Below are 17,721 nucleotides of genomic sequence, written 5' to 3'. Positions count from 1 at the left end.
GCTAGGTAACGCTTTAGCTACCGGGTCTAACGTAGCAGAAAAGTAGGCACATGGCCTCTGTTTGTCTCCAAATTGTTCTGTCAAAACTGACAATGCACAACCTTCTCTCTCATGGACATAGAGCGTGAAACATTTACTGTAATCAGGGGTACCTAACACAGGAGCAGAACACAGGGCTGATCGTAAGTCAGAAAAACTCTTCTGACAATCATCAGTCCAAGGGAGTGGATGGGGCGTGTCTTTCTGTGTAAGTGCTAATAAAGGTTTGGCCAATAAAGAGAAATTAGGTATCCATTGTCTGCAGTAGGAAGTAATGCCCAAGAAAGCACGTACTTCTCTCTGCGACAATGGTACCGACATGTGCATAATTGCTTCAATGCGTTCAGGGGTTAGTCGCCTTCCCTCCTTTGATAAGAGATGACCTAAGTATGTAACTTCTTGGCACACGTACTGTAATTTAGAAGGTGATACCTTATGATTGAGATCAGACAAATGCCGCAACAATGCCACAGTCACATCTTTACACACATCCTTTGAATCAGTCGCGATCAACAAATCATCCACATACTGCATAAGAGTGGCTACTGGAGGCAAAGGGAATGTATCAAGCTGTGATTTAAGAGCTTGACTATAAATGGATGGACTTTCACAATAGCCTTGTGGTGCTCTCTTGAATCGGAAGCTTCGGCCTCCTAAACAAAATCCAAAAATATCTCTGCTCTCTTTAGCAATAGGAATGCTGAAGAAAGCGTTCTTTAAGTTAATCACGGTGAACCAAGCTGCTGAAGCTGGTATCACCGTCAGTAAGGCTGTAATGTCTGGGACAACAGGGAACTGTGGTGAAACAATTTTGTTCACCTCTCGAAGATCAATCACAAATCTATAGACTGGTGGTTGAGAAGGATCAGTTCTCTTAAGAATCGGAAGAATAGGGCTGTTACACACATTTCCTCTCGTTTCTTCCACCACGCCCTTCTGGACCAAATCTTGAACAATAGCCAATAATGCTTTTTCACCTTCATTGGAAATCTTATACTGAGCTATACGTGGCAGTTTAACATAAGGCTTGAGAGTGACAACATATGATGGAATCGCAAGACGACCCACATCATTCGGACCCGTAGCCCAAAGACTTTCAGGAAGAGATAGTAATTCAGGTGGAAACTTATCTCTAGACAGATGCATTGACGATGTTAGTTTCTTACCTAGTGTAAGATACACACCAGCAGGGGAGCAGTGTAACGTGGCATGTAACTTTTGTAACAGATCCAAACCCAATAGATTCTCACCACAACCAGTTGTAAGGATAAGTGATGCTTCCAGGTCATATGGACCAATCGAAACAGGTAAAGGGCAAGAGACTGGGTTACGAACTGGGGCGCCGGAAAATCCTACAGACGTGTTTATTAAGCCAGACAAAGGTGCCCCAGGGAGTTTAGAATGAATAATAGAACTTCTCATTGCACCAGTATCTAAAAGAAATGGCTCTGAAATACCCATTGCATTGACAGTGACATAAGGACCATTCTGATCTACTGGAATTGATACTACTCCCTTACTTTGTCCATGTCTGGCCTATTCATTTTGGAAACTTTCGTCGCCACCTTCAACATAATAGTCACTATAATATTGTGTAGACTGGACTCTCTGTTGGTCAAAAGAATTCACAGCGTTAGGGGAGGGAAAGGAACGCTTCTCTTGGAGGGACGTACCTCTACCTCTACCCCTGGAGACCGACTGGAAATTACCACGGCCTCGTGGGACAAACACTCCATTATTACGTTGGAGCAAAACTGGACAATTACTCTTAAAGTGTCCCTCTTCCTTACAGTAAGCGCATTGGTTTGGACCTATCATAGATCGAGGTACATAATGTTCGGGCTTCTGAAACACTTTCTGAAACTGTGGGGGCTGAGAAGACTGCTGCTGAGCAGGACGTGGAGGATAAGCCTGCTGTAAAAGAACCTTTGTTTTTAAATCTTTATTTTTCTTCTCCTGCTTATCTTTCTCTTCCTTGTCCCTGTTTTCATAATATTGTGCTGTAGCCAAAATTTTAGCAGTAGAAGAAACAGCCCATGCACTCTCTGAACTTTTTAATTTATCCGATAATTCGGGAAGCAAGTTAAATACGAACTTGTCCACAAATAAGCGTTGTCCACCTTCCGTGCTCATATCCTGGCCACTATGATCCAGAAAGGTCTCCTCAAAACGAGTGAAGAAATCGGAGACACTCTCGTCTTTCTTTTGCTTACAGGCGGTTAACTTATCCCAATTTACTCGTACTGCAGGCATAAGAGTCTTCATTAAATCAATGATTCTACCAGGAAGTGCTGTAATCAGATCGTCAGGCTTTGCACTGCCAACTTGTGCTGTGTCAGCAGCTCTAATAGCTGCCCAAACAGCACCTAGTTCGGCAGCATGATCTTCCCGATGAATTTTCGCCCATATTGCTTGTGGAACAACATTCCCAAATAACATATCAATGTCAGCTAAGTTCATAACGCAAGCCTCAACCGTCTGGGATAGCTCCTTATAATAGCCAGCAGGATTTTTACGTGGGTCTGGAAGTGTTTGTTTAAGGGCTAAAACTTTGTCTCTTTTCCAAGGTTCATGTACCCATATACGCTGGAAATGAGCAGCCACCGGCTGAGCACCACCTACCGCCTCTCTCCATAATGGGGGAACTTCACGCATTGGATAATGTTTAGTTTTGTCAATAAGATCAGTTTCGGGGAGTTTTAGAGAGAAAATGAAGTCCTAAATTCAATCAGCATAATCACCGCTTTCTCAATGTCTGCTCCTACTATAAAACCTTTATCAAAATCGGCTTGGAGCTTCATCAGTTCCATTGGAGCCGTGTCTAATTCCATATCGTCCCAACCCTTAATGAGAGTGTCGCACATTACATCAAAAACATATCTTTGAATGGGCTCTGTCCATTGACAGAAGGTGCTCAAAATATCCTGTGCAATATATATTGGACCTTTCTCAATCCATTTACGGGCGAGGGAACCTAATACGGCTTTTTCTTCCGTAATAGGAAGCTGACAACGAGATTGTCGTCTAGAAAAAGACGGAGACAGATTCAGGGCTCCAATTAAGGGAGAAAAGAAACTTGTGACAGCATTTGTGAGTCTCCTCGGTGTACCTGGAGAGTTTCTCACCAGAGCAGGGGATAGAGAGGAATTTAAAGGAGATGGAATAACAGGAGGAGGAGAAAACAAAGGCTGAGGAAGAAGTGAAGTATTATTTGGCTGAGCAGGTCGCTGAGCAGCTGCTGGCTGAGCCATAGGAGGTGCATTAGGAGTTTGCACATAGGGTGGAGGAGAATTCAACAAACAAGACATTAAAGGGTCTTCCTCTATATCTTTACACTTCTCTGAAGGGGAAGTAGGCAACACCGGATAGCATCTATCTACTGCCATGCGATGTTGTCTTTCTGATACCTCCCTAGCAGAGTCTACTTCGTTATTTCTGAACTGCTGGGCAGCCTGTAAAATCGACATATTTGTATCCTTTTGATCTCTGGCTTCCTTTCGCCAAAGGCGGAACGAGTCAAACATTGCCGGCCGGGCTTTTCTTCTAAACAAAGTGGTTTCTAAATTGTCTAATATATTTGGCTCAAAACTGCCATTTTGTGGCCACTGTAAAACACCATCTCTTCTGGTATATCGGACCCATGTTTTGTTAAAAGTAATGGGGCCAATACCATGTTTTGAATAGAGCTCATAAGTGGGAGTTCCAACCGGAGGAATCGGACAAGAGTCCTCGAGCTGGGAGTCCCTAGTACAACCTAAGCAACAAAATCGACAAAACTTACTTAGACCAGGCATCATTATTTCTCTGGACTATTCTACGAACTTCAAAAAGGGGGGTGTGTCAATTCTTAACAAAAACAGCACAAACGTACTCACCCCTTGGCATCAATTATTGCAACAATTGAAATACAAAAAGGAAACTCAAGACCCAAAAAACAAAATTTGTGGGAGCGACCCACCAATCAAATACTTAACTAAGTATCTTCTTACGCCAACCGGAGGTCCGTCTATTGTCTCGCTCTACCAAATCGTCACAAAAACTGGGGCCAAGGCAGGACGGCAGTCAGGGCAGCAGTCGCAGCAGCCGTCTGAAAGGAGAAGCCACGCCGCAAAATCCTACGGTCCACTTCCGACATACAGGGATCAATCACGTGGGGCGCCTCCTCCGGATTTTCCTTGCGGGGCCCCTCACGATCCTCTGGCTGCACCGCTACCACTGAAGCCGTCCCTTCGTGGTCGCCATTTGAGGAACCTGACCATTAAGGGCCAAGCCGCGCAGAGTACGCCTGAAATCCTCTAGTTCTCCTGCCTTGCAATACAGAGACACTGGACACTCCGTCTGGCGTAAAAGATCGAGTTTTATTAGCTGCAGCTAGGACAGTTGTCCGTGAAGTCACAGAGGGATGGGTTCACAAGAGACTGCTCCTTGACCTCCATGGTGCACAAGCTTTTATACAGTGAAATACAATGGATACAATGGATAATCAAAAACATATAGAATTTGAGACATCGACAAATGTCACCAACAATGGTTTAAGCTAAAAACTGACTCGGGTTCCAGGTGATGTTTGTTGCTGGCCCCTTAAAGCAAATTGCAAAGAGAATCCACATGATACAGTTTACAAGGAGAGAAAACATGGTTGTATGTTCTAGAAGGACAGTCGTGAGGCCAGAGAATGCATGAGATGTGTAGCGAAGGGCAGTAGATAAGATAAGCGAGAGGAAAGAATGGTGTGAGCTAACAAATAGTTCGGGCGGGGGTTATCCAGCTCAGACATGAATTAGTGTATTCGGCCAGACCCTGACACTAGTTAATAAACACGGGACGAAAGGCTACCTGACACGCAAGGGCAGAAATGACAAAAACATCTTGTTTACCAGCTGCCTGAGTGAGGGCAACCTAAGATGGCGGAAAACACAAGATGGAGTCTGGGTGCGATCGGGAAACGACAAATTTCAGAACCTCAGGTGTTGACATGTTTCTGCCGTCTGATATGTTCCCACAGTGTTGGGTCACTCCGGCATTCATCAGGACCCTTCGGATCCCCAAATGTATGAACTTCTCTTCCTGGCTTAGGTGCAGTGGATTCCCCTAGTCATAGGAGGGCTAGATCCACGATGACAAGACAAGGATCCCCCGATGTGTTACTAAACTATGTTTATTGCAATGCTGTTGGTGCTATTGTGTAAGTGTCAGTAGCAAGAGACCTGCTTTTCAGCAGTCCAAGGAAAATAACTCATTCGCTCTAAGTCAACAAAGGAAAAATAGAAAAATATCAGTCTATAACCCCTTAAATGTGAATAATCCTGCTCATATTTAACACCATTATGTTTATGTTTTATTTCTTCATAGAGTTTGACTACTGGGAGGCACTCCCGAGCATCTCGCTAGTTTGAACAATTTAGACTGAGTGAGTTTGTTTTGCTTTTCTTGAACAGTGCTATTAGGCGCCGGGGTTTGAATTCGAATTTGGTCATAGATAAAGCGTTTTCCTGCAGGTAATATTTTGCAAACAGTGTTCCATTTTGAATGTTTTGTACCAATTTAGGACTCGGTGCTACTTATCTAAACCATATTGTGTATAGCGAGCATCGTGGTGGATCATGATATTGGTGTAATATGGGAATAAACAATTAGGGGATGGTGATTCTCTGCTTATGGATACATTTTAAGGGCACAGTTAGCCTAGCTATAAGTAACTGTGTTTTCCCCCTTCTGTTATTTTTTCCCCACAGGTGAACAAGTGTGCGTTATTTAAGGGAATCCTCTGCACCTAAGCCAGGTAGAGAGGTTCATACAATTGGGGATCCGAAGGGTCCTGATAAATGATGGAGTGACCAAACACTGTGGGCACATATCAGATATCAGAAAAATGTCTACACCTTGGCAGCAAGAAGGAGTGAAGGAAATCTTAACCTTCTCCTATCACCACTGTGAGAAGTTGGGCTGGCATATGCTGGTCACTAGTTAAAGTGGCCACCTTGCACCAGTGCAATTCGACTCTTATGGTAGATAGGTTTAAGACAACATTTTAAAGAAAGCTATCCTAGTGGTAGCTGTGGAGAGCAGCCTTCAGGCTAAGTCTCTGAGGAATGTAAAGCAGCTTGTTTTACCTTATAATCTCTTGAATTACCAAATGAAAGGACACCACACAGGTATATATACAAAATATATATGTATTTATTTCTAGACAAACTCCATTAATCTCTTTATGAGATTAGAAGTCAGGAACATATGCACAAATCAATGTTTCACAACAAATTAAGCACTTATATGGCTGGGGCCCTAGGGGCGTACTAGACCATATACTAAAAAAGAGGTATAAGAAGAATGACTTGAGAAGGGAGAAGGCCTAAGGTCTTCAGAAGCTCTGGGGCCTCACTAATCCACCCAAGGCAGGTAAGTAAAGGACCCACGGAAGACGCATGCAGTGTGAGAACACAGCCACGGATCCCAATAGTCTTCAATGGAGCGAGTCGCGGTTGGAATTTTAAAGGTTTAGGGTACTTTGGGAGAGTCTATAAGCAAGTCACTTACAGGGTAAGTAGTTCTAGAGCCATCACACACAGGAGCACCGGAGTGCACGAGTTACCTCACCCAGGAAAGCCGGGTGCATAGGTGTCTTTTTGTGTCAGGTCGCGGCGTCGTTTTCAATGGGAGCCAAAGAAGGCTTGCTGCTTGTGAAGACAGGAGAAGTGTCCGGTGGAATCCAAGGATGTATTATTGAGAAAGAAGACCTGAAAGCAGAGGAGACAGTGTTTAAAGTCACTTGCCAGTGATCCGGGCCTAGGAAGATGGATGCCCACAGTTGTCGGGTGATTTCAGGTAATCACGGGTGTCTTGACTCTTCAGCCACGAGGTCCAGGAGGCGTTGACGACAGCAATGAGCTTGATTCGGAGTGTCACACAAAGTCTGCAGCTTACTGAGTTGTCGGCAACCAGATTGGAGCCAACAAGCCTTGGCAACAGCAAGTCTTGTGGAAAGTGAAGAAAGTCAGCGGTGCAGACCAGTAAGGTCTGAGGGACTCACCCAGCAAGGGTAAGTCAGGGCAGGCCTGAAGCAATCTGGGGAGCCCTTTGGTTTGATGAGAACGTCTTCAAGGGACCCACAAGCCAATGGGCAAGGGATCGCAAAGACGCCTCATGAGGATTCACTTCTCAGGAGCCCACGGTCACTCGGGGCGCGGTAGGCCTCTGATCGCAGCTACCGATGACATCCGAGCCCTGCTCGACAACGGAGAAACAGCGGCCCTCATCCTCCTAGACCTCTCCGCGGCCTTCGACACTGTCTGCCACCGTACCCTAGTACAGCGCCTCAGCAACGTCGGAATCCAGGAGAAGGCACTGGAATGGATCACCTCGTTCCTCGCCGGAAGGACACAGAGAGTCCGCCTCCCCCCGTTCAGATCAGAAGCCACCGAAGTCATCTGCGGCGTTCCTCAAGGCTCCTCGCTCAGCCCAACCCTCTTCAACATCTACATGAGCCCCCTCGGAGACATCGCACGCCAACACAACCTCAACATCATCTCCTACGCCGACGACACCCAGCTGATCCTCTCCCTCACCAACGACCCCGCCACCGCCAGAACCAACCTACACGAAGGGATGACAGACGTAGCCAAGTGGATGATGAGCAGCCGCCTGAAACTGAACTCGGACAAGACGGAAGTCCTCATCCTGGGATCTTCACCCTCCGCCTGGGACGACTCCTGGTGGCCCCCCGCCCTGGGCAGCGCACCCAAACCAACAGACCACGCACGCAACCTAGGCTTCATCCTGGACTCCTCCCTCTCCATGACCAGACAAGTCAACGCCGTCTCCTCGTCGTGCTTCAACATCCTGCGCATGCTACGTAAGATCTTCCGGTGGATCCCCACCGAGACCAGGAAGACAGTCACCCAGGCCCTCGTCACCAGCCGTCTGGACTACGGCAACTCCCTCTACGCCGGAACCACTGCCAAACTCCAGAAGAGACTCCAGCAGATCCAGAACGCCTCAGCACGACTCATCCTGGACATCCCCCGTCGCAGCCACATCTCCGGACACCTGAGAGATCTGCACTGGCTCCCGGTCAACAAGAGAATCACCTTCCGTCTCCTCACCCACGCACACAAAGCCCTGCACAACCAAGGACCAGCATACCTCAACAGCCGCCTCAACTTCTACGCTCCCACACGCCATCTTCTATCGACCAGCCACGCCCTCGCTGCCGTCCCCCGGATCCGAAGAGCCACAACAGGAGGAAGGTCCTTCTCCTACCTGGCCGCCAAGACTTGGAACTCCCTCCTGACCCACCTCCGCCTGACCCAGGACCACCTCGCCTTCAGGAAGCAGCTCAAGACCTGGCTGTTCGAGCAGTAGCGGATCCCCCCTCCCCTAGCACCTTGAGACCCTCCGGGTGAGTAGTGCGCTATATAAATGTTGTGATTGATTGATTGATTGATTGGTCTTCGGTGGCAATCTTACTGGAGGCTGGGACCACACGTGGTCCAATGCACAAGTTCATAGAGTGTTGTGAAGGGATTGCACTCGAAAATAGTGAATGGTACCCGGGTATTGCTGTTCCTCATCACTCATGGGGTCCACTCACCTCAGCTCTGCTGGGGACTCACTATGGCCATCGAGAAGTCAGGAAATCTACTTCCGGGGCTGCAAGGACTTCTGACTCCGGCGGGAGCGGGAAAGTTTGCGACCATTGATTCAAAGTTTTGGTGCCTGCCAAGCAGGGGAGTCCCTCCTTGACTCCAAGGGACATTCTTCAGTCTTCCAAAGGTAGTGGAATGTCGAAGGTCCAGGATTCTTCTTGTAGAGCATCATCTAGGGATATCTAGTTTGCAATGGCAAGGGTTCCCTATCTTATACTAAAGGAAAGGGAGGGACTAGCTCTATGACCACTCCTATGGGAGGGTCAGGGGAGTGGGTGGTTACACCCACTTCCCTTTGTCCAGTTTCATGCCAGAGCAGGGGCAGGTAGCCCCTGAACCGGTTTGAGCTGGCATATGCACAGAGGAGCCTACTGCTCCCCCAGTGCAGGACCTCAAAGCACTCTAGGAGTGCACCCACCCAGCCCCAATACACTAAATCCTGTCTGGAAGGTGGTGACACCTCCCTGTGACAGGATGCCTGTTGTTGGGCCTCCTCCACTGTGAGTTTCGGTCAGCAGCAGGAGGGCAGCCCAGTGTCTGTGCTGGTGTCATCCATTTTGTGATGCCAGAACTCTTTCAGGATTCTACCGTGTTTCCACAGTAGGTACATGCCTATCCCTCTAGAAGGGTGGGATCATACTCCCACAGCAGTTACTGGTGTGGGGGTATGATTCCAAAGCGTTTGACACCAAACACGACATGTTTTGATGCAGCCATCCCAGAGTTAGCATTTACCGCGAGGTTATAATGCACTTAAGAGTATATGGTTTAACCGCATCCACAAACAGCCACAGAGAATAGACTCTGAGAGCTGTAGAGGGGCCCTGCTCAGGCAGAGGCACCCCCTCACATGTAAACCAAGCACCCTGCCCTCAGGATTGACAGGGCCTGCCTTAGGGGTGACTGATAGGATTATATGTGTGTGTAAGGTGAGATACAGGGAACCTATATGTCAGTGAGGAGTGCTAACTCCACCTCACCCAGGCTGCAGTAGCAGGCCTGTGTTGTCAGATTTAGTCTGCTTCCCAGGAGTGGCATAATACATGCTTCAACCCCTGGTAGGCCTTTGAAGTACCTATGCCCTTGGTACCTAGGGTACCATATACTAGGGGCTCATAAAGTACCCCAGTATCCAATCACTAGTGCATCTAATATGCACTCCAAGTTGTTTAGAGAGAACATAGAGACTGGGGCCCTGATTAGCAGGGACCCAGCCAGACTATAGCCAGAAACCAGTGTTAACATCAGAAAAAAAGTGGGGGTAACATAAGTGTAAACCCTACTCTCCTACAACCACCATCCTTCACATTTTTGACTTAGCTAGATGGCCCGGAAATCAATTTTCGAGTGGGGACACATCAGAGCTAGTTTTCACAATTTACGGTGTGGGGGTATGATTCCAACATATTTGATACCAAACATAATAGGGTATGTTACAGCCAGTTTTGAGATAGTCACTGCATAATGACGCTGTGCCCCTCTATATGTTATATGGCTGTCTTACTTACAACCTGGGAGAATGGACTCTGAAGGTTGTAGGGGTGGTCCTGCTCGTGCAGGGGCACCCCCACACTTAGAACCGAGCACCTTGCCTTCAGGATTGAAAGGCCTACATTAGGGGTGACTTATAGGTTTTAAGTGCAGTGACCTTAGATATAGGGAAACCTATATCTTTCGTAAGTGATGCTAGTACTAGTTTACACAGGCTGCAATGGCAGGCCTATAGTTACAAATTGATTGGTCTCCAATGGGTGGCATAATACATGCTTCAGCCCATGGGGGACCCCTGGTGTACCTATGTCCTAGGTACCTCAATACCATACACTAGGGACAATTGTTGATGATCCATTTCTAAAGGGCTAAACTCATTTCCAATCAGCTTGCTGCATACATTACAGATGTTACAGTCTCTGCACATAAACCAGTTGCTTGTTCAATAATCATTAGTCATTTCTGATTCCTATCAGTTAGTTATTAGTTATCAATATCAGTTAGTGACTCAAACACATCACAAGCATCACAAAAGAGTTTATTGGTATGGGAAGTAACATTAAACGTTATGTTTTACATACTTTTAAATGTGTTTGTTTTTAGGTCTAAATCGTCCAACTGCCTGTTAATAAAATTGGAAATAGGGCTCAGTTAATTATTTTTTTACTTTTTGTGTATGAATAGACCGTGAATATTTAATTTTTATTCCAGTTTTGAGTGTATTGGTGCAAATGTAAATGTTCATGTATTAATGAGTACCAGAGAAGTACTACATTACTTACTCAATAGTACTTTGTAAGTATGCCCCATAGAGTCCACATCGTTAATAAAATGAGTTTCATACCGGGAGAAACACATTTGAAAAATAAGTAATAATTCTAGTCCTTTTCACTGACAGAATCAAAGGTTCAGATTTATAAACATTTCATGGTGCAGCAAGGCAACTCAGTGGCTCCATTACGTTTTATTGAGACATCAATAAAGCACCATATTTACAGAGATGTGGTGCATTTCTGCTGCCTACTTTTTCTTGTGCCTGGAATCCATGAAGGCATTATTGGAAGCCAAGTGTGCCTGCCTTATAGTAGGGAATGTTTTCCTGCATGAAGGGAAACCTTCCTGCCCAAAACCAATCCTTAAAGGCATTTTCCTTTTTCTATATGGGATGTGGAATGCATCATACAAGGCAAAAGAAAGTCACAGGGAGAAATAGATACATTTGTCCTATTTTAAGCCTAGACGGCATGCTAGCTAAAAAACAACTCAGACTAGAACAACAATCATAGTGTTTCACATCTACCTTTGCTGAACTTACAACAAAGATTCAGAAAGGTAGAGTTTTCACGCTTAACTTTGCTTTACCACGTCAAATTTCAACTGTGATTGGGCTTTGAAGCTGCTGTGTGAGACAATATTTCAAATGTCCATGCTTTCAAATATGACATTTAACTGAGCAAGCATTGTACGCCACAATGATGTAACAGAAAATCCCCAAAACAACTTTGTCAGATGACATCAGGTAAATATTCGTAAGATAGCCAATTTGAGAAATATTTACTCAAAGCGAAAGATAATTTGAATTTTGAAAAATCTTAGTGAAAAGTAGGACTAAATAAAAAAGCTTTGTAATGAGTTATTTGTAGGATATGAGCAATAATTCTAAAATGTAAAGAGACGAGATTCTCTGAATCTGACGCATATGTAACCCACTACACATTCCCCAGAACAGCTCATCTAATTTTTCTGCCAATTATTGCAGCACTAGTTTGCTCAGGACATAACTGTCAAGTATTTGTCCAATGTAAGGAGTATTTTTCAGCAGATTTCTAGAGCAAACTATTGTTGCATTTATGTAATAGACTCACGTTCTCATTTGGAGGAGAACAGTAAATAAAATCTGACAGGAAATGGTTGATTTCCTGTGTGGACTTCTAGTTGCATAGACACTTTGGGTGCTGCATATGGCTGATATTCCACCACATAAAATACTTTAGCTTCTTCACCCATGGTGTCATTGTTGAGTAAATGATGCTAAATATTGTTGAATATCAGTTGCCTGAGTGAGTGAGGGATCTGCCTCTATGTCTGTTGGAGTCATTACTGTGGCAGTCTGCTGAACAAAGGGAGTGGACTTTCACTTAAGGATTAGTATCATCTACTTCATACAGCATGTTAGGCAGAGTAGACATGCAGTCATTGGCAGTGTACTACCACTTGCAGGTGCTTCTTCAGTGCCCACACCTTTAGATGGAAATTCCACTGGCATAGAAAATCCACTGGCAGAGGAGGGCATTTGTGAATTTTCCGCAGAAGTGTCTTTGTCCATGGTGCTTAGATCTGCTTAGGTGAAAAACAGCTACTGATGCAGGACAGCTCTATCTTTGATGGAGATTCCAACTCTGTCTTGGCAGAGAAGGAAAATGCACCACAATGTGTGTATTCCCTGAATTTTGCCCACAGATCTAAAATGGAGTTACGTATAATATAAATTCAGCCCGATATTTCATTTGCGAACCTGTGATTGCAAGATGTATTTTTTATATAAAAGTTATCAAACATGTTTTCCACAGACAAATGTGGCATTGAACCAAAATCAAGAGTCAATTGTGGCTACGAAGGAATCACCAAAGATCAGTGCAATGTAAAAGGCTGCTGCTTTGATGACAGCAAACCGGGAACCATCTGGTGCTTCAATCCTCTTCAGCCGAACGGTAAGGTGCTAAGAAGAAGGACGTCTGTGTTTTCAATTTCCAGTTTCTTGTAAAACAGTTGAGGCTAATTTGAAATATCAAACGATTGACTAGATTTGTACAGCGAAATCCCTCTCTTTGTGGAGTGCATGTCAAATTCACATACAAAAGTAGTGACACAATGGTCTCCACCATACTTTCTATGTGGTACAGGAAAGTTTGACTTTGAAAACTTCAGAGTTGGCATCACCTGTATGGCCTTCTGTGAGAAGCTGGCCTAGGATATGATGTTCACTAATGTAAGTGAGCAACTTGTGTAATGTCGTTCCTATTTCTCCTATAGGCTCTGCACATTTGAATAATATACACTATAGTTCTTTGCATTGGACTGAAGTCAGTATGCTCCTATCGAGTATATTAAGCTTAATTACCTGTGTGCCAGGTAACGCAGAGGTCACTAGAAACTTCTTGAATGAACAAGAAGGGATTAGTTTCTGACAACCGCATAAACATGACAACTTTGTTTTCCTTTGGAATTGGAACATGTCTCATAATCGTGGAAACAATAACAGTTTCACTCAGTCAATCGTGCATGCCTAGTTTCTGCAGAGTTACACAGAAATAGAAAGACGGGCGTTTTCAATATAAGGATTTATTGAACAGTCTTAGTTCTCGTGTAAGTGATATGAGCTTTTACGATCATTAGACAGTAAGCAAGATATAATATGCACAGCGTCAGCAGTAGGAAGAAATAAAACTGCAACAGCATTGTCTTTTAGCTATGACCTATATCTATATACATACACATAAATACACAGGCTAAAAGTGGATACTCATCTGATGCTTCTAAATAATTCTACCCCAGTGTACCTAACCTAGGTGCAGTACGAAGTAAGAAGTAGGTGCTGGTTTAAGCTATGGTTGGTATGAGCTTAAGTTGGTATATGATATTATATTTATATGATATGCCAAGAGTTTTCCTAGGTTCTAGTCAGCTCCATACCTTAGAATGAGAGAGGTGGGAATCTCTTTCTGGATCTCGAGCTCTAACACCCCAAAAGGGGAGTCAGAACACTGGAAGCTGGAATCTATGCGTGCAGGGAAGACAGCGTCTGTTCAGTGCGTCAGGCTGGGGACTCAAACTCCTTCTGGACTAGCCGTGGTGAGCCGGATATCCGAGATGTGCCGTGCGTGCTTTGCCAGGGCAAGTGAAGGTATATTTATACCTGGAAGGTGTCTAGGAATGCTAGCATTGATGTAAAGTCGGGCAGAGGAAGACGTCATGAATGAACCCCTAAGGAATAGTAGTTCATGCATAATATATGAGTTCTTGGAGAAATCAATAAGTCAAGCAGGGAAAATCCCAACGGCTTAAGGGTCGGGTTTCTAAGAACTCTTTGTGACGTGGGATGGAAGGATGTAGGTGACCATGCCTGTATTTGGATTGTATTGCCAATGCCTAAATAAGGACTGGGATTCTATGCCTAAATAAGGGCAAGTTGAAGTGTGCCCATCTAAGGACATGATTCAGCAAACCTGTACGGCCATCTAAATTGACACACAACACTTGCACCAGTCCAGACAACCCTTATGGTGATTTAAGGGGTCTTAGACAACCTTTGAAGCTCTCTAAGTGGTAGCTGTGGAGAGCAGCCTTCAGGGTAAGTCTTAAAGGAGTGTAAATCAGCTTGTTTTACAAGAATGCAATCTTATAGTATAGATGAAATGAAAAAGAACCACACAAAGTTTTTTTTAAATATGTATTTTTTAAATAACACTATCTAGGACATAACCAGTATCTCCTACACGGAGATGGACACAAAGCACACATTACTTTAGCAAAGAAATCACAGTAAATAGCACTGATGCACAGTGGGTCCAAGGTTGGGACCAAACCACATACTAAGAAAGTGGTATAAGTACCACGATTCGAGCCGGGACAGTGTCAAGAGGATGTAGAATTGCTGGGACCCCAAGGAACCACCCAAGGTGTGTAGATTGGGAGCCCACGGAGAGCGTGTGCAGTGTGGGAACATGACCACGGGGTTCATACAACTACATATAATTCGTGGTTAGAGTTTTAAAAATTAAGAATCTTTCCCAGTCTACCCTGAAGAAACCCCATAGAAGACAGAAGGTTGGAGAGGCACCGCACCTGTGGATACCCTAGCAATCAAGTTACCCATACCAGGAAAGCCGGGTGCATAGGGGTGAAGAGGTGTTGGATACCACAGTTGAACCCAATGGAGGACTTCAGAACACTTATAGAAAACCTATATCTTTAGTAAGTGGTGCAAGCACCAACTTAAAAAGGCTGCAATGGAAGGCCTGCAGTTCCAATTTGAATGGTCCCACATGGGTGGCATAATACATGCTTCAGCCCATGGGGAACCTCTGAGGTACCTATTCCCTGGGAACATGGGTACCATGTACTAGGGACTGACAATGGTACCCCAGTATCCAATCTGGGATGTACCTAAGTAATGAGCTTACCAATTTAAGTAGAAAGCAGTCGGGTTTTAGGGCTGGTTTTAGTGTGAATTTCAGCACCGAATCGGCTCTTAGAAGTTGCGGAAACCATAAAAGCCACGCTGAATAGGGGAGGTAACGCGGTTCTGGTGCTGCTGTACCTCTCTGCGGCCTTTGAAACCCTGCCACACAATAGACTTGTGCAAAAATTGGTGGAGGGCGGCGTTGGAGGCACAGTATTGAGATGGGTTAGGTCATTCCTTAATAACCGTCTTCAAACTATATAGTCCCCCCCTTTTTCTGCTGTCATTACTCCTATGAATGTCGGGGTCCCTCATGGCTCTATTTCGAGCCCAACATCGTTTAATTTATATATGTCCCCTATTGCTCTTCTGCCGAACAACATGGGGCTAAAATCGTATCGTATGCGGACGATACGCAATTGTTGTTTACTTGTGAAAAGGGAGTTGAGTTTGATGGTCATGCGATGAATTCTTGCCTCTCGGAGATTTTCTCATGGCTGAAAGATAATCAATTGAAATATAACTTAGAAAAGTCTGAAATTTTTTTTTTCCGGTTCTCTCCCTTGTGAGGCATGGCATAACTGGTGGCCGCAGGATATGTCTCCCCCCACCTCACCTGTGACCATGGTTAAGAATCTTGGAGTCAGATTGGACGCCACTTGGACGCAACTCTTTCTATGAAGCCTCAGATCCAATCTGTAGCAGGGACTTGCTTTGGGGTTTTAAGAATGTTGAGTAATTTTCTCCTCCTGCTCTCAGTTTCTCATAGGAAAATGGTTGTCCAGGCCTTGGTGATTTCGAGGCTGGACTATGTTAACTCTCTGTACCTGGGACTACCTGGCTATCTACTTGCTCAACTGCAGGTGATCCAGAATACGGCTGTTAGGGCCATTTTTCTGCTAGGTCCCAGGACTCATATGTCCCCTCTCTTGTCTTCTTTGCACTGGCTCCCGGTCTGGAAAAGAATCCATTTTAAAGCTATGATTTTGGTGTTTAAAGCTTTTCATCAGATTGGAGCTCCTTACCTTGGACAAAGATTTCCCCACTAAATTCCCCAACGTACTTTGAGATCTTCTGCTCTGGTTTTGATTCCTGTTACTACATTTTCACTCTCCCGGGTTGGAGGAAGATCTTTTCAAGTGCTGGCCTCTCGCCTGTGGAATGGCCTTCCCCTGTCTCTTAGACAGGTCCAGGACCTTCTCACCATTAGGAACAAACTGAAAACATGGCTCTTTCAACTATAAATGTGTTTTCGCTGTCTCTGCCTTGGGATTTTTTCTGTTTCTGTTGTATGGTCTTTTTTGTTTAGCGCCGGGACACTCCTGGGAGTAGCCGCGCGCTGTATAAATTCCAGATTAACATAACATAACATATACTTGGGTCCTGATTAGCAGTATCCCAGTCAGACTAGTCAAAAACAGCATCACATCAAGCTAAAAGTGGGGGTAACCATAAGAAGCTGATCCTACTTTCCTACACCCCCCTCCAAACGTAAGGATATTGACTAATCTTTCCCAGATGAGTCTTTATTTTCTACGTAGAAATATCTGGAGAGTCCATCTGCATTGTCATGGTTTCTCCCAGGTCTCTCTTCCACTGTATAGTCCATCCCCTGTAGGGAAATGGACCACCTCAAACATTTGGGATTTTCACCCTTCATCTGTTTGAGCCATAAGAGGGGCTTATTGTCCGTCTGAACAATAAGTGAGTGCTAAACAAGTATGGCCTCAGCTTCTTCAGCGGGAAGACCACAGCTAAGGCCTCCCTCCCTTTGGCTGGCCAACTTTTCTTTCTGGGGGTCAACCTTCTGCTAATAAAATCTTCTGGTTGATCCTGGCCCTCTGCATTAAGTTGTGACAACACTGCCCCTACCCCCATATCAGATGCATCTGTTTGGAGAATGAATTGCTTAGAGTAGTCATGAATCTGTAGAATGGGAGCAGTGCGCATGGCCTGCTTGAGATCATCAAATGTCCTCTGATAGCTAACTGTCCACTGAACGTTCTCGGGCATTTTCGTGGATGCCAGATCATTCAAAGGGGTCACTATGGACCCATAGCCTTTGACAAATCTTCTGCTGTACCCAATCAGGTCCAAGAAAGCGCTGACCTCAGTCTGGTTAGTTGGAGTAACCCAGTCCATAATTGTCTGGATTTTGCTTTGCAATGGTTAAACCTGGCCTCCACCCACAAGGTGGCCCAGGTACACAACCTTGCTCAGCCCTATCTGGCACTTGATAGTGAGGCCTGTTTTCTGCAGAACCTCCAAAAAATGTTTAGGTGGACGAGGTGATCCTCCCAGGTGGAGCTAAAGACAGCTATATCATCAAGATATGCTGCACTATAGGCTTCCAGACCTGTGAGA

The 17,721-nt window shown here is 45.0% G+C and overlaps 1 protein-coding gene across 1 annotated transcript in view; it reads left to right on the top strand.

Moving 5' to 3' along the window:
• The window catches only part of LOC146829996 (uncharacterized), a 99,060-nt gene that overhangs the window by 73,061 nt on the left and 8,278 nt on the right, over positions 1 to 17,721 (top strand). The window contains exon 16 of the mRNA XM_085603680.1: positions 12,746 to 12,886. Within this exon, the coding sequence (XP_085459806.1) occupies positions 12,746 to 12,886 (141 nt within the window). The remainder of the gene's footprint in view (positions 1 to 12,745; positions 12,887 to 17,721) is intronic.

This window comes from Triturus cristatus, chromosome 5_1 (assembly GCF_964204655.1).
Source record: "Triturus cristatus chromosome 5_1, aTriCri1.1, whole genome shotgun sequence".
Classification (NCBI taxonomy): Eukaryota; Metazoa; Chordata; class Amphibia; order Caudata; family Salamandridae; genus Triturus; species Triturus cristatus.
This window is presented reverse-complemented; position numbering and strand designations above follow the sequence as displayed.